Genomic DNA, 27,007 nt, shown 5'->3' with positions numbered 1-27,007 from the left:
TGAGAACTTTTCTGACAGAAAAGTAATCTGTAAGACTATTAAGCAATTGACTGTACTTAGCTCAAGAGAAGTAGCTTGAAACAACCGAATGGCAACGCGGCAAACAAACTCTGAGGTAACAGGGAGAGGGGGATTGTGGGTAAGAGTTTAGCTCGAGAGTTTGACGCGAGCTTGGAAAATGGCCGGCTTGGTTCTGAGCTCAGAACTGATGCCCATGCATAAGGAATGAACGAGGATTAACAATATCAGATTCATTGTTTCCAGGCTGTGACAATGTTGACTCCATAAGCTTTTAAGGTACCACTGAAGTTTCCTCATATGCAGTCTCGCATATGGAATTAGTAGAATGCAGGATGCCATGAATCCCAAAGCCTGCAGAATTTGTCTTGCAGACAGCTGGGTTTTTGTTGCTATTTGTTTGAAGTATGTTGTCAATTGCATTTGTTTGTCTGGCGTGAGGTAAGCCATCTGGGCAGTTGTATTCAAGCTTGCACCCAGGAATGTAATTATTTAAGAAGGTACCAGTTGTGATTTCTTTTCATTTATGATGTACCCTAGGCATGCTTGAAGCCTTTTTACAAACGCCAGATGTTGAAGAAGAGTGTCCTTGTCCTCTGCCTGAATGAGACAATTGTCCAGATAAGGATAAATTTGAATGTTTCTTTGTCTGCAGACTACAATTACTGGTGCCAGGCACTTTGTAAAGACCCTGGGCGCAGTAGATAAGCCAAAGGGCAGTGCAGAGAATTGGTAATGCAAAAAGCCTGCTTTGAAGCAGAGGTATCTTTCTGCAAGATTCGCTTATTGGGATATGCAGGTATGCCTCTTAAGTCTAGAGTTACCAACCAGGCATTCTTGCCTAGCACAGGCAGTAGCTGTTGTAAAGTCAGCATTTTGAATTTTGGAGATAAATCCAGAATTGGATGCCATGAATGGTCTTTTCTGGGTACCAGGAAAAGCCTTGAATAAAATCCTTGTCCTTTTTTCTTTTCTGTTACTGGTTGAATAGCCCCCATATCCATGAGGGACATGACTTGTTTCTGGATCTCTGCCCACTGGTTTGGTGGCAGATCTGGCCATCCGTTTGGAATTGGCAAAACGTGGAAATGAAATCTGTACCCCTGGGATACTATGTTTAATACTCACTTGTCCTGGGTAATTAAATGTCAACTTTGAGCATGACGTGCTAGTCCCCCCCCCCCCCCCCCCCCAAGGGGGCTGCCAAAAGACAAGTGCTTGGTGATGGTAGAGGAAAGTCACGGAGACTGCTTACTGTAGGGTTGTGCTTTACCACCTCCAGATTTTGAGGTGGAGGCACCCCATTGCTTTGACCTGTAAGATCCCTGTGATTAATATTTGGAGCGCCTGGGTTTGCTTTGAGGGGCTCTGTTGGACACAGGAAAGGACCAATTCTTAGTTGGCCAGTGCCTACTGAACCTGGGCGGCTGCACTTACAAGAAATTTTTACAGTTTGCATAGATTTGGCTTTATCTTCCATTTTCTTTAAAACCTCTTCTGCCTTATTACCAAACAGAGTATCATGCTGTAAAGGGGCATTCCACAATTTAACTTTAACATGGTCAGCAGATTTTGCTCCTTGAGCCAGGCATGCCTTCTTATCACAGATCCAGTTACAGCGGCCCTGCAAGAGGCCTCCAAAGAATCAAAACCACATTGCAAAGTATGCTTTCCAACCTGTTCTGCTGAATGCAATAAATCCTGTAATTATTTTCCACACAATCAGAAATCAACATCATTTTCTGTTTCAGTAAGCCCATAACATGCTGTTGATATTTAAGCATATGAAACTGGCAGTTTAAAGCCCTGATTGCCAAGGTTGCAGACGTATAAACCTTCTTACCCCCATCTATCCAGCGCACTGGAATCTCTATCAGAAGAGGTAAGATTTTTGGCTGTAGAAGCCTTAACACCCTTGGGACCCTGAGAAATAGTCTCTGGATCAGCAGCAGGATTTTTGATAAGAAATTCTGGGGGTCAGGAACCCTGTAATATCGGTCTGGCTTACTAGGAGCCGGTGGCAGGGAATCAGGAGCCATGCTTAATTCTGAGAACACATCATCAACAATGTCTAAGACAGTAGAGGCATTGCCAAAGGTCTATGCTGAGGAAGAAGAAGAAAATCCCTAAGCCTCTTTTTTGATTCTGAGAAATCCTGACTCTCCCAGTGAAAATGTTCCCTTAAAGTATGCAAAGTCTCTCCAAAAGAGTAATCCTCAGGAGGAGATGCAGATGGGATGTATCAGAGTCCTCATATGGTTGAATAGAAAATTCCTGATCAGAAGAAATGGAAACCTGATCTGAAGATTCATAATCAGTGCCTTGCCTAGGTCTCTTAGCAAGGGGGGTTGGAAACCCCTGATAAAGGTAATTAAATCCTCAGCCATTTTGATCATCTGTTTTTAGGCATAGGGGCCTGAGCACGTGGCTCATGCATCGTTTTTTTAGACATAGAAGTTGGTTTTGACCTTGTTTTTGATGATAGCATCGGTTTAATATAAAAATGCTGAGGCCTGAAAACACGCTCAGAAGCCGGTGCCTGCTGAGGCTCCGGACCCATCCAAGGGAGAGACATCCGCGGTTTCAATACTTCCAGAATCTCGCATCATACCAGACTCCGAATGGGTCTCAGTAAAGGCTTGCAACTCAAAAGTAGCGGGTATCAGGGGCTGCGAAAGTGCCTCACTGAGTACTGGCAACTGGCTTAGGAGAAGCTTTATCGTCCGTTTTGGACCTCCACGGTCTGTCTCCGTCTTTTTCCTTGCGTTTTTTGTGAACTCCGGTAGTCGGATTGCTAACAGACGACATTTCAGGTTAGTTAAATCATGAACCAAAATATTTAGAAGCAAAAATATACAGACGCTTAATAGTGCGTTGGTTAAATTTAGCACAAAACCGACAGCAAGGCACATTGTGATCAGGGCCTAGGCAAGGAATAAAGAACAAATGAAAATCCTTATGAGGTATTTGCTTCCCACAAGTAATGCAATTAACAACTTTTACTGACATCGGTAAGGAGCAAGAAAAAGTTTCCCCAATGGGGTACTTAGCTTTAGTTTGAAGACTTTGGTTCTGAAACTCGAAAATGAAAATTACAGGAGTCGGCAGACCGGCACTTGCGAACTGCTTCAGCTTCTGGCACTGCGCAGCAAGAAAGACTGATTAAAATGGCATCGGCTGCATGTTTTATACCCCTGACGACCTGACGTCATGGAAGAGGAGACAGCAACCGATGCAGGATCCAAGACTTTGTTATTCAGGCAGACTGAGGGCAACCTGCCAGCAGATTACCCAAATGTAATGACTGAAACAGTGAAACAAGAAGAACATCAGGAGGGATAGCTAAAGGCCTGTGTTGAGGAAGGAGTAAAAATTCCCTAAGGCTCTTTTTTTGGAGTCAGAGTAATCCTGGCTTTCCCAGCGGAAATGCTCCCCAAGAGTATGCAAGGTTTCACCAAGAGAAAAATCTTCTGGAGGGGAAGCAGAGGGAATGGAATCCTCTGTATCAGAATCCTCATAGATAGACAAGGGCAAATCCTGGTAATCAGAAGAAACAGAAATATCAGATTCCTGATCAGAAGAATCAGAAGGAAAATCAGTTCTAGGTCTCTTGGAGGGGGGGGGGGGGCTGGCTTCCCCTAATTAAGGTCTTCAGTCATCCTAAGCATTTCTTTTTTTAGGCATATGGACCTGACCGTGCGGTTTGGATGTCTGTTTTCTAGGCGTGCTGAGAGTCTTAGGCCTGGATGAAGAAGATGTCGATTTAACATGGAAGTCTATAAGCCTAAATACTCCCTCAGAAGCCAGTGCCTGCAGAGCGGCTCCAGACCCATCCAAGTTAGACGCATCTGCAGGTTCCATAGTCGAAGAAGCATCTTGCAGCATACTGGACTCCAGCCCTGCGAATCTGACGTAGCGTGTATCAAGGGCTGCGAAAGCAACTCACTGAGTACCGGCGGACTGGCTTAACGGAAGCGTCGTCAGCAGTTTTGGACCTATGTGGTCGGTCTCTTTCTTTATCCTTACCTTTCTTCAGAATATCGGTAGTTGGCTGGCTTATCGAACCATTTCTGGACAGTTATAGAGTACCAAAATAATTTGCTGCAAATATAGCCCAATGACAAATAGTTCGGGGGGTTGAATAAGGCATAGAACCGACAGCGAGGGACATCGTGGCCTGGGCCTAAGCAAGGAATGCAGTACGAATGAAAATCTTTATGAGGTATTTGCTTTCTACAGGTAAGACAATTGTTAACTTTTAATGACATCGGTTAAGAGCAAGAAAAAGGATCCCCAACGGGGTACTTATCTTTTTGGTTTTTCCATGGTGCTTACAGCAGAAATGGATGCAATGGTTTATCCATTTAGAAATGGTTTGTTTTGAAATAGCCTTCCCCTCTGCCCCTGCAGCAAATGCTACCAGCAGTTGTTCAGATTTTCTTTGAGGCTTAGTCCTGTCCAAGTAGAGTCTAAGTTGTCTGTGCACATCCAAGAATGCAGAATCCGTTCCCCTTTGTTCTGTGGATTGGGATAGAAGTTTGGCAAATTAATGGACTGATTTAGAGCCACGGTGGATACCACCTTGGGCATGAAGGATGGATTGGGTCCCGAGTGATACCCTGTCCGCATGAAAGATGATGAAAGGCTCCACTGCCATAAGGGCCGGTAATTCAGATATCCTTCTAGCTGAAGTGATTGCTAAAAGGAAAGCTGTCTTCCAATAAAGAAATTTTAAGTCTGCAGTAGTAGCTGGCTCGAAAGAAGGGAGAGTGAGTTTCTCCAATACAAAGTTAGGGTCCCAGGCTGGGGTTGGAGCTCTCCTGGGTGGTCTCAAAATTTTGGCCTTTCTGAGGTACTGCTTGAGCAGTGGATGAGAGAAGAGGGGAGGTTCTGTGCTATAATAAGCTGAAATGGCAGAGGCGTGGATTGTAATGGAGGAAAAAGACAGGCCCTTGTGAAACATCTCAGTTAAGGATTGCAAAATCTGAGGTAAATTGGGCGCTACTGTGCTCATCCCTTGAGAGTGGTTCCAGGCACAGAATCTTGTCCATTTTTCAGCACAAGATTTTCTAGTACTAGGCCTCCTCGCCTCTAAGATGACATCCATCACAGGTTTGTTGAGGGATGGTAAGGGAGAATTTAAGTAATTAGCCAAGCTGCAAGGTTCACTGTTTGAAGCTGAGGGTGCAGAATCTGGTTCTCCTGCTGAGACAGCAGGGAAGGAGTCTGAGGCAGGTGCCATGGAGATAACCGTGACGCACTGCGCAGGAGGGGGTACTACTGTTGGCGTGGCCAGTCTGGAGCAATCAAAATCATCCTTGGTTTTTCCTGTTTGACTTTTAGTAGTACTTTGGAGAGCAGAGGCAGCGAGGGGAACGCATAGACTGATGTGTTTTTCCAGCTAAAGGACAGAGCATCCACTTTCCAGGCTTGTTTGGGAGTCCTTGTGCAAAATTTGTCCAATTGGTAGTTCTGGGCGGAAGCAAACAGGTCTATATCCTGGCTCCCCCATTCGCTTGTCAACATGTTGAAAATCCTTGGTTCCAGTTTCCATTCGTGTGGGTCCATAAGGTTTCTGCTTAGTCCGTCTGCCAGTGTATTTAACTTTCCTGGCAAGAATCTTGCTGGTAGGTGCACTTGGTAGCTCAAGGCTGTGTTATACAATGCCATGACTAGTCTGCAGAGGGGGTAAGAGTGTGTACCCCCCTGCCTGTTTATGTACCACATAACCGTGGTGTTGTCCGTCTTTACCATTAGTTGCCCTGGAAGAATGTGGTCCTTGAAGGCTGTCAGAGCATTCTGTACAGCTAACATTTCTTTCTGATTGACATGCAGGTGCATTTGACTTGGGTTCCATTTGCCCTGAATGCACTTCCCTGCCAAGTGAGCCCCCCCATGCATAGTCTGATGCATCTGTTGTTCGTGTTTGGGCGGCAGGGGGTGGTGTAAAAGGTAGTCCCTTGATTTGGTGGCAGGCCTCTGTCCACCAAAGGAACAATAAGCGTAGGCAAGGTAAGATAGGAATCATTGTTTCTAGGCTATGAGAATGTTGACTCCATAGGCTTATTAGATACCACTGTAGTTTCCTCATATGCAGTCTTGCATATGGAATTAGAAGAATGCAGGAGGCCATGAACCGCACGGCTTGCAGTATTTGTCTTGCAGATAGCAGGGATTTTGTGGCCACTTGTTTGAAGTAGGTTGTCAAATGAGTTTGCTTTTCTGGCGTGAAATAAGCCATCTGGGAAGCTGTATTCAAGCTTGCTCCCAGGAATGTAATTTGTTGACAGGGTACCAGTTGTGATTTCCTTTTATTTATGGTGTACCCCAGACAAGTTAAAACCCTTTGTACAAACGCCAGATGATTCAATAGTATGTCCTGGCTTTCTACCTGAATTAGACAATCGTCCAGATATGGGTATATTTGAATACTTCTTTCCTGCAAAATGCAATCACTGGAGCTAGGCACACTCTGTGAATACCCCGTGCACAGTAGATAAGCCAAAGGGCCGTGCAGAGAAAGTACAGTTGTGTACACTAAGCATAAATGTAGATGTTAGAGTGTCTTCACTGTTGCAGTCTTCACTGCAGGGTTCTTCCTGCTGGCAGGCAGCCCTCGGTCGGCCAGAATCCCAAAGTCTGGGTCCGGCGTCGGATGTTCAGTCATGCTCCCTGACATCAGGGTGCCAGGAGTACAAAGCTGCCAGCCCACACCATGTTCTCCAGTTTTTCTTGTCCCAGATGTCAGGTGCCCAAAAGTGAGGGATAATAGTAAAACAAAAATGTAACATACAACAAACCCCATACCCTGTAGCAAATACACCTCAGAAGAAGGGTGAAGTAGGAAACCATAATGACAGTATAAGAGGGGACAGGAGGGCAAGTAACCCCAGACTGCAACAGTGAAGACACTCTAGCATCTACATTTATGGTAAGTGTACACAACTGTACTATGTTCATTGTGTTTCACTGTTGCAGTCATCACTGTAGGGTTGAATCCCAAAGCTGAGATAAAGGGTGCTGGTTATAGAGTAGAAAGGGCAGCTAAAAGGCACAGCAAGACTGCAGAAGCAAAGCCTGCCCTAGACTTAGATTAAAGAGGGAGATTATAGTGCTTAGAGAAAGTATGCACTGAACTCCAAGTTGCAGCTTCCAAAATATCTTTGGTAGGTACTCCCCTGAGAAAGGCAGCTGAAGTAGCAGCAGCTCTGGTAGAGAGAGTCCTAACTTTTCCTGGGATTTGCTTTCCATGATGAGAGTAACAAAATCCGATTCCATGCGCAATCCATTTAGAGATGGTCTGTTTTGAAATAGCTTTGCCGTGGGAATTTGTTGCATAAGAAACAAACAGTTGCTCTGTTTTCCTGATATCCTTGGTTCTGTCCAGGTAAAAATGAAGTTGCCTGTGTACATCCAAGGAATGCAAGATCCTTTCCCCCTTATTTTGTGGATTAGTGAAAAAAGTTGGCAGGTGAACAGTTTGATTTAAAGCCACTTTGGAAACCACTTTAGGCATGAAAGTAGGATTAGTCCTTAAAGACACCCTATCTTGGTGAAAAATAATATAGGGTTCCACAGCCATGAGTGCTTGCAACTCAGAGACTCTCCTGGCTGAAGTCAAAGCCAGTAGTAGGATAGCCGTCTTCCATGATAAATACTTAATATCAGATGTGGCAGCAGGCTCAAAAGGAGGCAGAGTTTTTCCAGAACATAGTTGAGGTCCCAGGCAGGTATGGGTGGTGTCCTAAGGGGCCTTAAATTCTTTGCTCCTCTGAGATATTGTTTCAGAAGTGGATGCGAAAAGATTGGAGGATCTGTATTGTTAAGTGCAGAGATAGCTGAGGCATGTATTTTTATGGAGGAGAAGGATAAACCCTTATGTAGCATGCCTGTCAGGTAAAGTAAAATCAGTGGGATATTAGGAATGAGGGGATCCGAATCCTGAGCGTGCATCCAGGTGCAAAATCTCTTCCATTTACCTGCATAAGATTTTCTAGTGCTAGGCCGTCTGGCTTCTAAGATGACATCCATGACCTGTTTGGGAAGGGTAGGATTAATCATAGACCTTGAATTTGCCAGGCTGAGAGTCTTGATATGAGGAGAGTACAGAACCTGGCCCTGATGTTGGGACAAAAGATTTGGAATCGGAGGTAAAATCCAAGGAGGCTTCTGGGATAGATTCATCAGTGTTGAGTACCAAAATTGACGAGGCCAATTTGGGACCAGTAAGATCATCCTCTTGGGTTTGTCCTGCTTGATCTTTAATAACACCCGTGGAAGAAGAGGTAGTGGAGGAAAGGCATACCCAGAGAGGTTTCTCCAATTGAATGATAGTGCATCCACTTTCCATGCTAGTTTGTGAAATTGTCTTGTGCAAAAAATCTGTAACTGGTGGTTGAGGGGGATGCAAATAGATCTATGTCCGGGAAGCCCCAGGCTTCTGTAATCATCTTGAATGTTTGGGTGTCTAGCATCCACTCGTGTGGGTCTGACAGGTTCCTGCTCAGGCTGTCTGCCAGAATATTTTGTTTCCCTGGCAGGAACTGAGCTTGTAGATCCACTTTGCAAGCTAGAGCTGTGTTCCATAGAGTCATGGCTAGTCTGCATAGGGGGTAGGAGTGTGAACCCCCTTGCTTGTTTATGTACCACATAACTGTAGTGTTGTCTGTCCGTATCAGTAGTTGTCCCGGTTGTAGAAGATCCCTGAAAGCCAAGAGGGCATTCTGTACAGCTAGCATCTCTTTTAAACTGATATGTAGGTGCTTCTGATCCTCTGTCCAAAAACCTTGCAGGCCTTTCCCCTGCAAGTGGGCTCCCCATGCGTAATCTGAGGCGTCTGTGGTTAACACTTGGCTGGCTGGGAGCAGACTGAAGGCTTTCCCTTTGTTGTGAAGGCATGCCATGGTCCACCAATGGAATTCCTTTTGTAGGCAAGGCAAGACAGCAATCTGGGTGTCCAGGCTATGGCAATGCTGGGACCATACACTTTAGGTACCATTGTATTTTTCTCATATGTAGCCTTGCATTTGGTATGAGAAGGATGCAGGAGGCCATGTAACCCAAAGCCTGCAGGAATTTCCTTGCAGTTAGCTGAGACATTGACGCCAAGGTTTTGAAAATTGAAGCCAGCTGTAGTTGTTTTTCAGATGTCAGGAATGCCATCTGGGTTGTTGCGTTTAGAAGAGCACCCAGAAAAGTTATCTGTTGTGAGGGTATCAAATTTGACTTTTTTATGTTCACAGTGAATCCCAGGTACTTGAGTAGATTTTGAACAAATTCCAGGTGCTGGAGTAAGACATCCTTGCTGTCTGCTTGAATAAGGCAGTCGTCCAGATAGGGGTAAATTTGAATTCCCTTGAGTCTGCAATAAGCTACTACCGGTGCCAGGCACTTGGTGAAGACCCTGGGCGCAGTAGATAAGCCAAAGGGCAGTGCAGAGAATTGGTAATGCAAAAAGCCTGCTTTGAAGCAGAGGTATCTTTCTGCAAGATTCGCTTATTGGGATATGCAGGTATGCCTCAAGTCTAGAGTTACCAACCAGGCATTCTTGCCTAGCACAGGCAGTAGCTGTTGTAAAGTCAGCATTTTGAATTTTGGAATGTCCAGGAACGTGTAAGTCCAGAATTGGATGCCATGAATGGTCTTTTCTGGGTACCAGGAAAAGCCTTGAATAAAATCCTTGTCCTTTTTTCTTTTCTGTTACTGGTTGAATAGCCCCCATATCCATGAGGGACATGACTTGTTTCTGGATCTCTGCCCACTGGTTTGGTGGCAGATCTGGCCATCCGTTTGGAATTGGCAAAACGTGGAAATGAAATCTGTACCCCTGGGATACAATGTTTAATACTCACTTGTCCTGGGTAATTGAATGTCAACTTTGAGCATGAAGTGCTAGTCCCCCCCCCCCCCCCGCCCCAAGGGGGCTGCCAAAAGATAAGTGCTTGGTGATGGTAGAGGAAAGTCACGGAGACTGCTTACTGTAGGGTTGTGCTTTACCACCTCCAGATTTGGAGGTGGAGGCACCCCATTGCTTTGACCTGCAAGATCCCTGTGATTAATATTTGGAGCGCCTGGGTTTGCTTTGAGGGGCTCTGTTGGACACAGGAAAGGACCAATTCATAGTAGGCCAGTGCCTACTGAACCTGGGCGGCTGCACTTACAAGAAATTTTTACAGTTTGCATAGATTTGGCTTTATCTTCCATTTTCTTTAAAACCTCTTCTGCCTTATTACCAAACAGAGTATCATGCTGTAAAGGGGCATTCCACAATTTAACTTTAACATGGTCAGCAGATTTTGCTCCTTGAGCCAGGCATGCCTTCTTATCACAGATCCAGTTACGGCGGCCCTGCAAGAGGCCTCCAAAGAATCAAAACCACATTGCAAAGTATGCTTTCCAACCTGTTCTGCTGAATGCAATAAATCCTGTAATTATTTTCCACACAATCAGAAATCAACATCATTTTCTGTTTCAGTAAGCCCATAACATGCTGTTGATATTTAAGCATATGAAACTGGCAGTTTAAAGCCCTGATTGCCAAGGTTGCAGATGTATAAACCTTCTTACCCCCATCTATCCAGCACCCTGGAATCTCTATCAGAAGAGGTAAGATTTTTGGCTGTAGAAGCCTTAACACCCTTGGGACCCTGAGAAATAGTCTCTGGATCAGCAGCAGGATTTTTGATAAGAAATTCTGGGGGTCAGGAACCCTGTAATATCGGTCTGGCTTACTAGGAGCCGGTGGCAGGGAATCAGGAGCCATGCTTAATTCTGAGAACACATCATCAACAATGTCTAAGACAGTAGGCATTGCCAAAGGTCTATGCTGAGGAAGAAGAAGAAAATCCCTAAGCCTCTTTTTTGATTCTGAGAAGTCCTGACTCTCCCAGTGAAAATGTTCCCTTAAAGTATGCAAAGTCTCTCCAAAAGAGTAATCCTCAGGAGGAGATGCAGATGGGATGTATCAGAGGCCTCATATGGTTGAATAGAAAATTCCTGATCAGAAGAAATGGAAACCTGATCTGAAGATTCATAAACAGTCCTTGCCTAGGTCTCTTAGCAAGGGGGGTTGGGAACCCCTGATAAAGGTAATTAAATCCTCAGCCACAGCCATTTTGATCATCTGTTTTTAGGCATAGGGGCCTGAGCACGTGGCTCATGCATCGTTTTTTTAGACATAGAAGTTGGTTTTGACCTTGTTTTTGATGATAGCATCGGTTTAATATAAAAATGCTGAGGCCTGAAAACACGCTCAGAAGCCGGTGCCTGCTGAGGCTCCGGACCCATCCAAGGGAGAGACATCCGCGGTTTCAATACTTCCAGAATCTCGCATCATATCAGACTCCGAATGGGTCTCAGTAAAGGCTTGCAACTCAAAAGTAGCTGGTATCAGGGGCTGCGAAAGTGCCTCACTGAGTACTGGCAACTGGCTTAGGAGAAGCTTTATCGTCCGTTTTGGACCTCCACGGTCTGTCTCCGTCTTTTTCCTTGCGTTTTTTGTGAACTCCGGTAGTCGGATTGCTAACAGACGACATTTCAGGTTAGTTAAATCATGAACCAAAATATTTAGAAGCAAAAATATACAGATGCTTAATAGTGCGTTGGTTAAATTTAGCACAAAACCGACAGCAAGGCACATTGTGATCAGGGCCTAGGCAAGGAATAAAGAACAAATGAAAATCCTTATGAGGTATTTGCTTCCCACAAGTAATGCAATTAACAACTTTTACTGACATCGGTAAGGAGCAAGAAAAAGTTTCCCCAATGGGGTACTTAGCTTTAGTTTGAAGACTTTGGTTCTGAAACTCGAAAATGAAAATTACAGGGGTCGGCAGACCGGCACTTGCGAACTGCTTCAGCTTCTGGCACTGCGCAGCAAGAAAGACTGATTAAAATGGCATCGACTGCATGTTTTACACCCCTGACGACCTGACGTCATGGAAGAGGAGACAGCAACCGATGCAGGATCCAAGACTTTGTTATTCAGGCAGACTGAGGGCAACCTGCCAGCAGATTACCCAAATGTAATGACTGAAACAGTGAAACAAGAAGAACATCAGGAGGGATAGCTAAAGGCCTGTGTTGAGGAAGAAGTAAAAATTCCCTAAGCCTCTTTTTTTGGAGTCAGAGTAATCCTGGCTTTCCCAGCGGAAATGCTCCCCAAGAGTATGCAAGGTTTCACCAAGAGAAAAATCTTCTGGAGGGGAAGCAGAGGGAATGGAATCCTCTGTATCAGAATCCTCATAGATAGACAAGGGCAAATCCTGGTAATCAGAAGAAACAGAAATATCAGATTCCTGATCAGAAGAATCAGAAGGAAAATCAGTTCTAGGTCTCCAATTGAATGATAGTGCATCCACTTTCCATGCTAGTTTGTGAAATTGTCTTGTGCAAAAAATCTGTAACTGGTGGTTGAGGGGGGATGCAAATAGATCTATGTCCGGGCAGCCCCAGGCTTCTGTAATCATCTTGAATGTTTGGGTGTCTAGCATCCACTCGTGTGGATCTGACAGGTTCCTGCTCAAGCTGTCTGCCAGAATATTTTGTTTCCCTGGCAGGAACTGAGCTTGTAGATCCACTTTGCAAGCTAGAGCTGTGTTCCATAGAGTCATGGCTAGTCTGCATAGGGGGTAGGAGTGTGAACCCCCTTGCTTGTTTATGTACCACATAACTGTAGTGTCTGTCCGTATCAGTAGTTGTCCCGGTTGTAGAAGATCCCTGAAAGCCAAGAGGGCATTCTGTACAGCTAGCATCTCTTTTAAACTGATATGTAGGTGCTTCTGATCCTCTGTCCAAAAACCTTGCAGGCCTTTCCCCTGCAAGTGGGCTCCCCATGCGTAATCTGAGGCGTCTGTGGTTATCACTTGGCTGGCTGGGAGCAGACCGAAGGCTTTCCCTTTGTTGTGAAGGCATGCCATGGTCCACCAATGGAATTCCTTTTGTAGGCAAGGCAAGACAGCAATCTGGGTGTCCAGGCTATGGCAATGCTGGGACCATACACTTTTTAGGTACCATTGTATTTTTCTCATATGTAGCCTTGCATTTGGTATGAGAAGGATGTAGGAGGCCATGTAACCCAAAGCCTGCAGGAATTTCCTTGCAGTTAGCTGAGACATTGACGCCAAGGTTTTGAAAATTGAAGCCAGCTGTAGTTGTTTTTCAGATGTCAGGAATGCCATCTGGGTTGTTGCGTTTAGAAGAGCACCCAGAAAAGTTATCTGTTGTGAGGGTATCAAATTTGACTTTTTTATGTTCACAGTGAATCCCAGGTACTTGAGTAGATTTTGAACAAATTCCAGGTGCTGGAGTAAGACATCCTTGCTGTCTGCTTGAATAAGGCAGTCGTCCGATAGGGGTAAATTTGAATTCCCTTGAGTCTGCAATAAGCTACTACCGGTGCCAGGCACTTGGTGAAGACCCTGGGCGCAGTAGACAAGCCAAAGGGCAGCGCAGAGAATTGGTAATGTTTCGAGCCGGCCTCGAACCGGATGTATTTTCTGCACTCCTGTCTGATAGGGATGTGTAGGCTATGTCACCATCCATGCATTTTTGCTCAACAATGGCAAGAGCTGCTGCAGAGTAAGCATCTTGAACTTTGGTATCTCTAGGAAAGTATTTAAGACTGACAGACCCAGGATGGGTCTCCGTGAATTTTGTTTTCTGGGAACTAGAATGAGCCCAGAGTAAAAGCCTTGCCCAGTCTCTGATTGTGAAACCAGTTCTATGGCCCTCATAGCCATGAGGGATCCCCACCTGGTTTAATGCCTCTGCCCATTGGTGTTTTGGTAGATCTGGCCATCCGTATGGTCTTGGCAAGGTATGAAAGTGGAATTTGTAACCTCTTGAAACTACATCCAGAACCCACTCGTCTTGGGTTATGCAAGTCCAATTTTGCTGAAAAAGAGAGAGTTTTCCTCCTAGAGGGGCTTCCAGGAGAGAAGTTCCTGGAGCCATGCAGGGGGAGTCATTGAGCCTGTGTTCTATAAGAGTGAGGTCTGTCCTCTCCACCCCTGGGGGTAGAAGCACTCCACTGTCTAGGTCTATGCTTGGACCCTTCCTCTGGAGCTCCTATATCTACCCCTCTGTGGCCTGTCCGAGCTGGGAAAGGACCAATTTTTAGTTGGCCAATTTCTGCTAAATCTTGGGGGCTGAACTTGTAAGAAATCCTTAACCGTTTGCATGGATTTTGCCTTATTCTCCATTTTCTTTATCACCTCTTCAGCCATAGACCAAAACAAAAGATTATGCTGAACAGGAGCATCCAGTAACTTTGCTTTCACTTGATCAAGTAAGTTTTGTTCTTTTAACCAAGCATGCCTTCTAATGACTGTGCCAGAGGCAGCCGCCCTGCATGAAGCCTCCAAGGCATCAAAACCACAGTGTAAACCATGCTTCCCCACTTTATCAGTAGCATGCATCAAATTGTGTAATTCCTTATTATCTGCACATGCAGAGATGGTACCTAACTTTTGTTTCATAACAGACAGCAGGAATTGCTGATATTTTCACATATTAAATTGACAATTTAAAGCCCTAATAGATAAAGTAGCAGAAGTGTACACTTTTTTGCCCCATCTCTCCAAAGCTCTAGAATCCTTATCTGTCGGAATAGGGTTTTTAGCAGAGGCGGCCTTACCCCCCCTTAGGACCCTGAGAAATGGTTTCTGGATCAGCAGTAGGATTTTTGTAAAGGAACTGGAGGGAGTCAGGGACCCTGTAATATCTGTCAGGCTTAGCAGGGGCTGGAGGAAAGGAATCGGGGGTTAAATTAGCCTCAGAAAAGGCATCATCCACAATATCCAAAATAGGAGGAATAGCCAGGGGTCTATGTTGGGGAAGAAGAAGGAAATCCCTAAGCTTTCTCTTAGATTCAGAGTACTCCTGTCCTTCCCAGTGAAAATGTTCCCTCATGTCATGTAAAGTTTCCCCAAAGGAAAAATCCTCAGGGTGAGAAGCTGATGGAATGGATTCCTCAGCATCAGAATCCTCATAAGGAGGGAAAGTATATTCCTGTTCAGAGGAAGACACTGAAGAAATAGATGCCTGATCAGAGGATTCATAATCCAATTCTTGCCTTGGCCTTTTGTCTGGAGGGGGATGTGAACCCTTAATCATGGTTAGTAAGTCGTCCGCCATTTTAAGTAGCAGTTTGAGATTTGGGTCCCGGATCAGAAGAGGCCTGGCTGGTGTCTTAAAGGCAAAGACTCCTTCTAAATCTATCAGAAGCTGTGTAGGCCTGAAAACCCCCTCGGAAGCCGGTACCTGCACAGCGGCTCCGGACCCATCCGAAGGAGCACTGTCCAAAGGTCCTGCAGCTGGAGTACTCAAAGGCCTTGTTGGCTCCTCGTGGGAGTCCGTTTCGGCAATCAGTTCTGAAATGGCTGACGACAGGGGCTGCGAAAGCACCTCACTGACGACGGCCGAACCTGTAGCTGGCTCTGCTTGTAAAACGTCATCTGATTTGGACCTCTGAGGCCTGTCCTTATCCCTACGTCGTTTGTGAACTCCGGTAGTCGGAAGCGTGTCCGACGACATTTTATAATTAAATCGCCTGCCAAAGTAGTGAAAAGCAAAATCGTACCTCCGCTTAATCGTACATTGGTTAAATATAACACAAAACCGACAACTAGCTATGTCATGGTCAGGGCCTAAACAAGGAATACAGTAAGAGTGGAAATCCTTATGAGGTATTTGCTTCCCACAAGAAATGCAATTATTAACTTTTTCTGACATCGGACTGGAGCAAGAAAAAAATGATTCCCCAACGGGGTACTTAGCTTGAGAAGAAGAAGTAAGTCTTCGGACTGAAGCACAAAAAAGATATCAGGAGTCAGCCGAACGGCACTTGCGAACTGCTTTCACCGCACGGCAAGCAAGACTGGAGAACATGGCGTCGACTGGCAGCGTTGTACTCCTGGAGCTCTGACGCCAGGGAGCATGACTGAACAGCAGACGCCGGAGCCAGACTTTGGGATTCTGGCCTACCGAGGGCTGCCTGCCGGCAGGAAGAACCCTGCACTGATGACTGCAACAGTGAAACACGATGAACATCTGATAGTGCATGTAGCCTGCTTTGAAGCGTAGGTATTTTATGCAAGAGTCCCCGATTGGGATGTGCAGGTATGCTTCTTTTAGATGTAGTGTTGCCAACCAGGTGTCTTTGCCTAGCACAGGAAGTAATTGGTGAAGAGTCAGCATCTTGAATCTTGGAATGTCCAGAAATGTGTTTAGAGTAGACCGGTCCAGGACAGGACGCCATGAATTGTCTTTTCTGGGTACCAGGAAAAGTCTCTAGTAGAAACCTTGTTCCTTTTCCTCTTATGGTACCAGTTGAATAGTCCCCATGCTTAAGAGAGAAAGTACTTGTTTTTAGGCCTCTGCTCACTGATTTGGGGGTAGGTCCGGCCACCCACTTAGAATTGACAACGTGTGGAAGTGAAATCTGTATCCCCGGGACACTATTTAAAACCCATTTGTCCTGGGTAATGAGTTCCCATTTCTTTGCATGAAGAGCAATCTTTTCCCCCAAAGGGGCAGTCAAGTTAATAAGTGCTTGGAAATTTTAAAAGGAAGTCATTGAGACAGTTTACCATGGGGGTGGGGGGGTGGAGTCTTATTATTCCCAGATTTGGAAGTGGAGGCCACCCCACTGCTTAGTTCTGTATGTCCCCTGGACGAAACCTGGGGGTTTTGCTGTGTCTGGGTTTGGCTTGAGAAGACATGGAAGGGGCTGGAAAGGACCAATTCTTAGAAGGCCAGTGTCTGCTAAATCAAGGAGGCTGAACTTGTAAAAAATATTTAACAGTTTTCATAGATTTAGCTTTATCTTCCATCTTTTTAAGAACTTCTTATTTGTTGCCAAACAGGCAGTCCTGATTTAAAAGAGCATCCAACAATTTAGCTTTAACATGGTCAGGCAAATATTGCTCCTTAAGCCAAGCATGCCTTCTAAGCACAGACACAGTAACACCAGCCCTGCAAGATGCCTCTAAGAAATCAAAACCACATTGCAAAGTATGTTTTCCAACTTGTTCAGCAGAATGCATTAAATCCTTAAGTCTATTTTCCAGAGTCAGGAGTCAACATAATTTTCTGTTTAAGTAGTCCAATAACATGCTGCTGATATTTTAACTTATGAAATTGGCAGTTTAAAGCTCTAATTGCCAAGGCTGCTGAAGTATAAACCTTTTTACCCCATCTATCCAGCACCCTGGAGTCTCTATCAGAAGGGGTAGGATTTTTAGCAGTAGAAGCCTTAATGCCCATGAGCCCCTGTGAAATAGCCTCAGGATCTGCAATAGGATTTTTGAAAAGGAACTTATGGGACTCTGGGACCCTGCAGTATCGGTCAGGTTTACTGGGAGCAGGAGGCAGGGAATCAGGGGCCAAACTGAATTCAGGGGCCAAACTGAATTCAGAGAAAGCATAGTCAATAATGACTAATACAGGAGGAATAGCCAAAGGCCTATGCTAAGGTAGGAGAAGGAAATCCCTTAGCCTCTTTTTTTGAAACAGAAAATTCCTGGCTTTCCCGGTGAAAATGCTCCCTCAGAGTATGTATTGTTTCCCCAAAAGAAAAATCTTTAGGAGGGGAAGCAGAGGGAATAGAGTCCTCTGCATCAGAATCCTCATAAGTAGGTAAGAACAAATCCAGGTCATCAGAAGAATCAGAAAAAAAACAGAATCCTGATCAGAAGATTCATAATCCAGCTCAGGCCTAGGCCTCTTAGAGGGGAGGGGTTGACTACCCCTGATTAGAGTTCATTAGGTCTTCAGCCATTTTTATAATTTTTTATTTAGGCAAAGAGGCCTGAGCATGCGGCCTGGGCGCCGTTTTTTTTAGACATGGATCGAGACTTAGGCCTTATTAATGAAGGAGACGTCGATTGAATATGCAAGTCCGTAGGCCTGAATACACCCTCAGAAGCCAGTGCCTGCACATTGGCTCCGGACCCATCCAAGCTAGAGACATCCGCGTGTTCCATAGCGGAAGTATCTCGCTGCATACCGGATTCTGAATGGGTCTCAGTAGAGGCCTGCGAATCAGAAGTAGCGGGTATCAGGGACTGCGAAAGCGCCTCAATGAGTACCGAAAATATACCTGCGACGGATAGTGTGCTGATTAAATAAAAGCACAAAACAGACAACAAGGTATGTTGTGGTGAGGGCCTAGGCAAGGAATACAGTACGAATAAAAATCTTTATGAGGTATTTGCTTTCCACAAGTAATGCAATTATTAACTTTTACTGACATCGGGAAAGAGCAAGAAAAAGTTGCTTGGCTTTTAGTTGAAGACTTCGGTTCTGAAACTTGAAAACGGAAATTTCAGGAGTCGGACGACCAGTACTTACAAAGTGCTTCTGCTTCGGGCACCGCATGGCAAGAAAGACTGATGTAATGGCGTCGGCTGCATGTTTTATACTCGACCTGACGTCATGGAAGAAGGGACAGCAACCGACGCAGGACCCAAGACTTTGTTAATCAGGCCAACTGAGTGCAACCTGCAAGCAGATTACCCAAATGTAATGACTGCAACAGTGAAACACGAAGAAAGTACAGTTTTGTACCTACCATAAATGTAGATGTCCGATAGGTATGCATCTGCAGTCATCACATATGGGTTGTCCTGCCTCAGGCAGCCCTTTGGTCGGCCGGATTCCAAAGTCTGGGTCTGGCGTCAGCTGATGTCTCCCTTTCCCCGACGTCAGAGCGCCTGGGGTATAAAAGCGTCAGCCGACGCCATCTTCCTCAGTGTTTCTTGCCCCAGATGCCAGGTGCCCTCAAAGGAAGGCTAAATTTGGAGAAAAGCAATAAATTCCAAACATGCACAGAAATATATATATATATATATATATATATATATAAAACAAATACACCATAATAGATAACCCCAGCTAGCTATGAGAGGGAAAAGTACCCAATAAATACCACAGAGGGGAAGGAGGGAGGGTAAACCTGACTGCAGATGCATACCTATCGGACATCTACATTTATGGTAGGTACAAAACTGTACTATGTCCTTCAAGGCTGCATCTGCAGTCATCACATATGGGTAGATTACCATAGCCAATTTGGAGGTGGAGGATCTATGTAAAGGATAGTGTAGCTAAAATGCCCTGCAGGACTGCCGTAGCAAAGCCTGCTCTGGATCTGGAATATAAAGGTAAATTGTAATGCTTGGAAAATGTATGCACGGAGCTCCATGTAGCAGCTTCTAAAATGTCCTTGGTAGCCACCCCTCTTAAGAAAGCTGTGGAGGTGGCTGTGGCTCTGGTGGAATGAGGTCTAATGTTAACTGGCACAGTTTTTCCATGAAAGGAATAACAAAAACGAATGCAATTCCCTATCCATTTTGAAATTGTCTGTTTGGAAATTGCTTTTCCTTGCGCACCAGCAGCATATGTTACCAACAGCTGGTCAGTTTTTCTGTAGCTTTTTGTTCTGTCCAAGTAGTAGCGCAACTGTCTGTATATGTCCAGGGTGTGCAGAAGTTTCTCCCCTTTGTTTTGTGGATTTGGAAAGAAGGTAGGCAGGTGAATAGCTTGGTTTAAGGAGACCCTGGATACCACCTTTGGCATAAATGAAGGATTGGTTCTCAATGAGACTCTGTCCTGATGAAAAATAAGAAATGACTGTACTGCCATGAGGGCCTGTAACTCAGATACTCTTCTTGCTGAGGTTATGGCCAGAAGGAAGGCGGTCTTCCAAGACAGGAACTGTAGTTCTGCAGATGCTGCTGGTTCAAAGGGAGGCAGAGTGAGTTTTTCTAACACGAAGTTAAGGTCCCAAGTAGGCACTGGAGGTTTCCTTGGAGGATTGATGTTTTTAATTCCTCTTAGAAACTGTCTTAGGAGAGGATGAGAAAAAACAGGTGGATCAGTATTGTACTCTGCTGAAATTGCTGAAGCATGAATTTTAATGGAAGAGTAAGACAGGCCATTGTGGAGCATTTCTGCCAAGTATTCCAGGATATGTGCCATGTTCATCACTGTCGCATCTAGGCCCTTTGTGGTGCTCCAAGTGTGAAATCTTTTCCATTTTGCTGAATATGCCTTTCTTGTGGAAGGCCGGCGAGCTTCCATGATATCCTTCACTCTCTTGGATAGCTTATCCTGAGGAGGAGTCAAGGTATTTTCCAGGCTGTTAGTTGCAAGGTCTTCAGGTTGGAATGCAGAGTTTTGTAATTGTGCTGTGTCAGGAGACGTGGCCATTGAGGAAGAGGCCATGGTTTTGTGCGTGACATGCTCTTTAGCAGTGGGTACCAGTGCTGTCTTGGCCAGTCCGGAGCTATCAGAATTACTTTTGGCTGCTCTGTCCTGATTTTCAGTAAGACCTTGGTCATTAATGGAAGAGGTGGAAATGCATACACTGTTAGAGTTCTCCAGCTGAAAGATAGGGCGTCCACTTTCCATGCTTGTGGGTGGTATGTCCTCGAGCAGAATTTCTTCAGCTGATGATTGTGGGGGGAGGCAAAAACATCTATGTCTCGCCTTCTCCATGATTGTGTTATCTGTAGGAAGATGTCTGGGTGCAGCATCCATTCGTGTGCATCCATGATATTTCTGCTTAAGCTGTCCGCCAGTATATTGTCTTTTCCTGGCACAAACTGGGATTCCAGCTCTATATTGAGTTTCAAGGAAAGTTCCCATAGATTCATTGCCAGTCTGCAAAGAGGGTAGGAATGGGTGCCTCCTTGCTTGTTTATGTACCACAACTGTGGTGTTGTCTGTCCTTATTAGCAGGTGGCCTTGATGCAGAAAGTGTTTGAAGGCCTCGATTGCATGCATCACTGCCAGCATTTCCTTTTGGTTTATGTGCGTGCGTAGCTCCTTTTGTGACCATAGCCCTTGAATACATCTGCCCTCCATGTGTGCTCCCCAACCGTGGTCTGAAGCGTCCGTTGTAATGGTTTGTCTGGCTATTGGCTTGCTGAAGGGCAGACCCCTGTTTGGCTTGCTTGAGCCCACCGCAGAAATTACTTTTGGAGGCATAGAATGAGTGGGATCAAAGTTTCTAAGCTGTGACTGTGCTGAGTCCATAAACTCCTTAGGTACCATTGTAGTTTTCTCATATGCAGCCTTGCTTGTGGAATCAGAAGAATGCAAGACGCCATGTAACCCAGGGCCTGCAGGATTTTCCTTGCAGTCAGCTGAGTTTGCCTTGTCAGATTCTTGAAGTAATCCGGTAGTTGTCTTTGTTTTTCTTCTGTGAGAAAAGCCATTTGGGTGGTTGTGTCTAGATCCGCACCCAGAAAAGTTATTCTTTGGGATGGAACAAGTCTTGATTTGTGAATGTTGATTGTATATCCCAAGGCCTGCAGTAGATGGATGGCATAATTCAAGTCCTTTACCAAAGTTTGTTGGCTGTCCGCTTGTATAAGGCAGTCATCCAGATATGGGTATATTTGAATCCCCTGAAGTCTGCAGTGTGCAATTACTGATGCCAGGCATTTCGTGAATACTCTGGGCGCAGTAGATAAGCCAAAGGGCAATGCTGAGAATTGATAATGCTCTGAACCTGCAAGAAATCTGAGGTGTCTTCGGCAACTTTGTCTGATAGGGACATGCAGGTATGCCTCCTTGAGGTCTAGAGTCACCAGCCAAGACCCCTTGCCCAGCATGGGAAGGAGTTGCTGTAGGGTCAGCATTTTGAATTTTGGCACAATGAGATAAGTATTCAGTGCGGACAAGTCGAGAATAGGCCTCCATTGATTTTCTTTTCTTGGAACAAGGAATAGTCTGGAATAAAATCCTTGGCCTTGTTCTGAAAGAGGAACTTTTTCTATAGCTTTCATTTGCATTAAGTTGGAGATTTGTTTCAAAGCCTCTGCCCTTTGATTTGGTGGCAGGTCGGCATGCCTTTTCTTTTTGGCAATGTGTGAAAATGGAACCTGTATCCTTTGTCTATTATTTGCAGTGTCCATTTGTCTCTTGTAATACTGTGCCAATTTTCTGAGAATAAGGAAAGCTTTCCGCCCAAAGGTGCTCCTAATGGAGCCCTGGTTGGCGGAGTCAAAGCAAAGTCATTGAGTCTGTCCTTGTGCAGCAGTTGTAGGTCCTGCACTACCTCTCTGGTTGGGAGGCTGCCACTGACGCCCTCTGTAGGAGCCTCTAGCTTGCCCTCTACCTCTGGCACGCCTGTTCTTGCCTCTCTGAAATCTTTCTGTGTCCGGAAAGGACCAATTCTTGGTAAGCCAATTTCTGCTGAATCTTGGTGGTTGGACTTGTAGAAAATCTTTGACTGTTTGTACAGATTTTGCCTTTTCCTCAAATTTCTTTAAGACCTCCTGAGCAGTGGAGCCAAATAACTTTTGCTTTTCCAGTGGAGCATCCAGAAGCTTAGCATTAACATGGTCTGGCAGAGATTGTTCCTTCAGCCAAGCATGCCTACGTATGACTGCACCCGTCATAGCTGACCTACATGAAGCTTCCAATGCATCATAACCACACTGTAGGAAATGGTTGCTAACCTGCTGGGAGTTATGTACCAGATCCTGAAGTGATTTGCGATCTAGGGGTTCAGGTGAAGACAGTTTCTTATGCAATTCATCTAACAAATACTCTTGGTACTGTATCATATGGAATTGACAATTTAATACCCTCATAGAAAGAGTAGCAGAAGTATACACTTTTTTACCCCATCTCTCTAAAGCCCTGGACTCCCTTTCTGAGGGGAGCGGATTTTTAGTAGTGGCAGCTGCAACCCCTTTAGGGCCCTGGGAAATAGTTTCTGGATCAGCAGAGTGGGCCTTGTAAAGAAAAAGATGCGAGTCCGCTACCCTGTAATACCTATCGGGTTTGACAGGGGCCGGAGGAAAAGTGTCAGGGGTTGTGCTAGACTCAGAGTACACATCAATGACATTCAAAACAGGAGTAATAGCCAAAGGTCTATGCTGAGGTAAATGCAGAAAAGTTCTTAATCTTTTCCTGGAATCAGAGAATTCCTAGCCCTGCCATTTGAAATGCTCTCATAGTGTGAAGGGTCTCCCCGCAGGATAGTTCTTCAGGAGGGGAGGCCGAGGGGATTGATTCCTCTGCATCAGAATCCTCGTAGGCCGAAAAAGCCTCCTCCTGGTAGTCCGAGAGAGCAGAGCCATCAGAGGCCTCATCTGAGGAGTGGGGATCAGAGGGCTCAACCCTGGGCCTCTTGTCTAGAGGGGGTTGAGAGCCCCTGTCCGGATAGGGTTGAGAGCCCCTAATTAGGGAAATAAGGTCCTCTGCTAAAGTTAGAATCTGTGAACTTGTAGAGGGTCCCTGAGGAATAACCCTGGGAGGCATAGCTTTTGTATGTTTAGCAGCTTTAGCCCTGGTGAATACCTTTATGGACATGGATGCAGGAGGCCTAGCTGCACCACGTGCTGGTGTAGTTTTGTCTAGAGGATTAGTGTCGAAAGTTTCCAAGACACCAATTTCTGAAGGAAATTCAATAACCGACTCAGCAGGGGCCTCCGAGGTTGTCGGTAGAGGGGTTTCGGGGGTCGGAAGTACCAAGGACTCTGTTTCAGCCGAGACACTCGCGGTAGGCCTGGCCATGGTTTCAGCCAAAACCGCGGCCTGCATGTGTCGGTCCTTGTCCTTCCGTTTCTTTGTCAAATGTGAAGTCGGAGTCTCCGACGGCATATTGTATGAAAAACTAGCCCCAAAAAAATCCTCTGCAAACTCCGCCCGACGTCTAAGAGTGCGTCGGTTGAAGGAAGCACAGGCTGAACAGGCCGAGACGTCGTGGTCTGGGCCTAGGCAGGGGAGGCAGTAAGAGTGGAAATCCTTAGGAGGTATTTGTTTCCTACAAGTTAAGCAATTATTAACTTTATCTGACATCGGCTGAGGCAAGAAAGAGTCCCCAACGGGGTACTTAGCTTTTGAAGTCTTCGGTAGCTGAAATACAGGAGCTGGCCGACCGGCACTTGCAAACTGCTTCTGCTTCGGGCACCACGCGGCAAGAAAGACAGAGGAAGATGGCGTCAGCTGACGCTTTTATACCCCATGCGCTCTGACGTCGGGGAAAGGGCGACATCAGCCGACGCCTGACCCAGACTTTGGAATCCGGCCGACCGAAGGGCTGCCTGAGGCAGGACAACCCATATGTGATGACTGCAGATGCATCCTTGAAGGACATCATCCCAAATGTGATGACTGCCCCAAAGGAAATGCAAAAGCTGACAGTCGATCATCAAAATCCTCAGAGGAGCATACCCTTAGATGGCACTAAGACTCTGAAGGGCTTTGCATCCAATCTTGTCTTTTAAGTCAGCTAAATTCAAGCTGACAGGTTTGGGTATATGGAAGGTGCCCTGAAGCTTAGGAGGCTGCCCGGCTGTTAAATCCTTGGCAGGATATAACCAATACAGCCAAGGCTACTTCAGCAGTGATAAATATGATGAACATATAATCACCACATGTTAATTTCCAATCCACCTATGTGCAAGCTCTGAAACTGAACCCACATGTTTTGTAATAAGCTTAAAGAATACCTGTGAAGAGTACTGAGGAAAATGCATTACTTACGGATGATGGTCACAAAACTTAAGCCAATAATTGCTGATGAAAAGACTAGCCTGCCTAAACACTGGCAGTGAATTAACTCATTTCCTCCACTACAGCCTTTTGGAGCATGTACCTTTAACTCCCAGTGGATGTGGCTTCAGCCATTAAAAATGAAGTTATTACCTTAGAGTTCTAACAAACAGTCATTGGCAGAGGTCATATAGCAGTGCAGTTGTGTTTGCCATCATGTATGCTTCAAGATAAACTATGCTGATTCCTTGTATGTAGCATGGTTTTGGAATTATTAATGCAAATATGAACAGGCAATATTTGACGCCTAGAGGCGCAGTAGGCGGTAACTGCAGAAACGTCAGGAGACGTCACTCGGCTGTAATGAGTTAAGGTAAAGCTCCAGGTTAACTTAAAATTCAAAATATGTATAAAGTCTCCACATTTCACGCACATGTGAATCTGCTAAAGTTGGTTAATTTCCCTTCTGAAAATGTATAAGCCTTTCATTGTTCATATTCATTTGTAAGTTAAGTTCTTATGGCCATTCATAATATAAAATTCTGTTCAAGAATGTCTTCTAATTTTAAAAGATCTGGCTTACTCACCTTCCTGAAGTGTCTGTGCTCTGCTGTCCATAGCTTCCCTGCGACGGCTGCTGACTACCTGAACCTTGATTTTCATAACTGGAGGATCCATAACCCTGCTGTGCTGCCTGACCATAACCTTGGGAAAAAAAAAAATCAGATAATTAAAATGTAGCACCACATTAAATGGATTTTTCATGTTTTATTATTTCAAATGCGAGCAGATAAACTTTTTTTTCCCCTTTTCTTTTTCTCCCAAAGAAGGAGTCTCAACTGAGTCACCTGAAGCAAATAAGTACTGCTTAACATCTCTTACACAGTTAAAAAGTTACAACACACACAAAAAAAAAAATTAAAATAGTGGTTAGGTGCAAAATCACCACGGTAAGCTCATACCTCCTTGATAATGTCCGTAACTCCCATTACTGCTCCCGTAGTTTTGACCATAACTGTCAGATTGTCCATAGCTCTAGAAATTAAACAATATGAAAATTAGTTGTGTAGCACAGCAACATCCCCCTACAACACAGACCTCCACCAGCACATGACCACGTACCAAGGCACTAATTCCTTTACAGTGCCAGCAAAGCTCAAGCATATGTACGGGGGGGGGGGTCACACTACCTGCCATCATTTCAGACACAGAATGAGAGGCAAGGCACTCCACCATAATGCAAACAAGAAGGTTTTTACTCATTTGTAACCTACTGAGGACACAAATCTGGTTTGAAACTAACACTACACTCCAAACGTATGACGAATCTGCTACAATTTTAAGCATGTGAAGAAGAAAAAAAAAAGTTATGTTCTTACCATAAAACATTCCATCTGTGTTGCCTACTTTCATTCATCCTTAATGTATGCAACTCTGATCCGACTCTCAGATCCAACTCGGTCACTATTTCAGCTCGTAGAAGCCTACAAACTCTCAATCTATTCACTACCCATGATACACTGATCCCCAATTCCCCTCAGATAGTACATACAGCTTAATGCAGAAAAAAATACAGGAAAAAACAAGAAACCCTACAAAGTGCCATCACTGGGGAGATCATGCCTATTAAACTTAGTCAATTTCTTCGAAATGGTCACTAAAGTCATGGATGAGGAGAACATTATGCACACCACCTACCTTGGCCTAGCCAAAGCCTTCAACTGCCAGCTAAGCATCAGCCTGTATTTTACCAGATGGGTAGCTAACTGGCTCACTGACAGAACCCACTCAGTGAAACTAAGAGAAGCCACCTCTAACAGTAAACCCGTAACGGAGCTGTGTACACAAAGGATCGGTCTTGGGGCCTCTACTGTTTGGGATATAATATTCTAAGGTGCAAGCCAAAACCAGTGGTCTGTGGCCAACCAAGTTTTCAGATGACTGCAAGCTGGGTGCGGTCTTAAATTCCCCTAGTGATGTGAACATCCTCCAAGATGGCCTTACCCAAACTAATGACTGCTGCCAGAAGCATGGCCTCAAACGGATTGCCAAGAAATGCATCATTATCCCCTTTGGGGAAAATGGTGTCCCAATAATTATCACATTAATAACAATGTACTACACACACAAGCAGTAGTGAGGGACTTGGGCACCCAGATTGACATCAACCTGACTTTTGACCACCACATTGCCTCCGCTGTACGGAAGGCTTTCTGCATGGCCCACCTCATAAGCAAGGGTATTTCATCCAGGAACAAGGAGGTCATAACACCTCTGTACTCCTCCCTTATCAGACCCATTATCAAGTACAATGCCCCCTTCAGCATGTACCTTGCCAAGCACATGCAGCAGCTGGAGAGACCATAGAGGTTCCTCACCAGGAAAATCCAGTGTCTCAAACACCTGTCCTATACAGATAGGCTAAAAGCCCTGTCCGTATACTCAGTCTCATGCAGACTGCTCAGAGGTGACCGGT

The 27,007-nt window shown here is 45.1% G+C and overlaps 1 protein-coding gene across 1 annotated transcript in view; it reads right to left on the bottom strand.

The window, feature by feature from the left end:
• Positions 1 to 27,007, bottom strand: part of LOC122787881 (RNA-binding protein FUS-like) — a 921,130-nt gene that overhangs the window by 576,827 nt on the left and 317,296 nt on the right. The window contains exons 4-5 of the mRNA XM_044054799.1: positions 25,494 to 25,566; positions 25,119 to 25,236 (exon numbers count right to left, since the gene is read on the bottom strand). Of these exons, the coding sequence (XP_043910734.1) occupies positions 25,119 to 25,236; positions 25,494 to 25,566 (191 nt within the window). The remainder of the gene's footprint in view (positions 1 to 25,118; positions 25,237 to 25,493; positions 25,567 to 27,007) is intronic.

Source organism: Protopterus annectens, chromosome 13.part0 (genome assembly GCF_019279795.1).
Source record: "Protopterus annectens isolate FY-2018-M chromosome 13.part0, PAN1.0, whole genome shotgun sequence".
In the NCBI taxonomy this organism is placed as follows: domain Eukaryota; kingdom Metazoa; phylum Chordata; order Ceratodontiformes; family Protopteridae; genus Protopterus; species Protopterus annectens.
The sequence above is the reverse complement of the archived record's forward strand: the minus strand, read 5'-3'. Positions and strand labels throughout refer to the sequence as shown.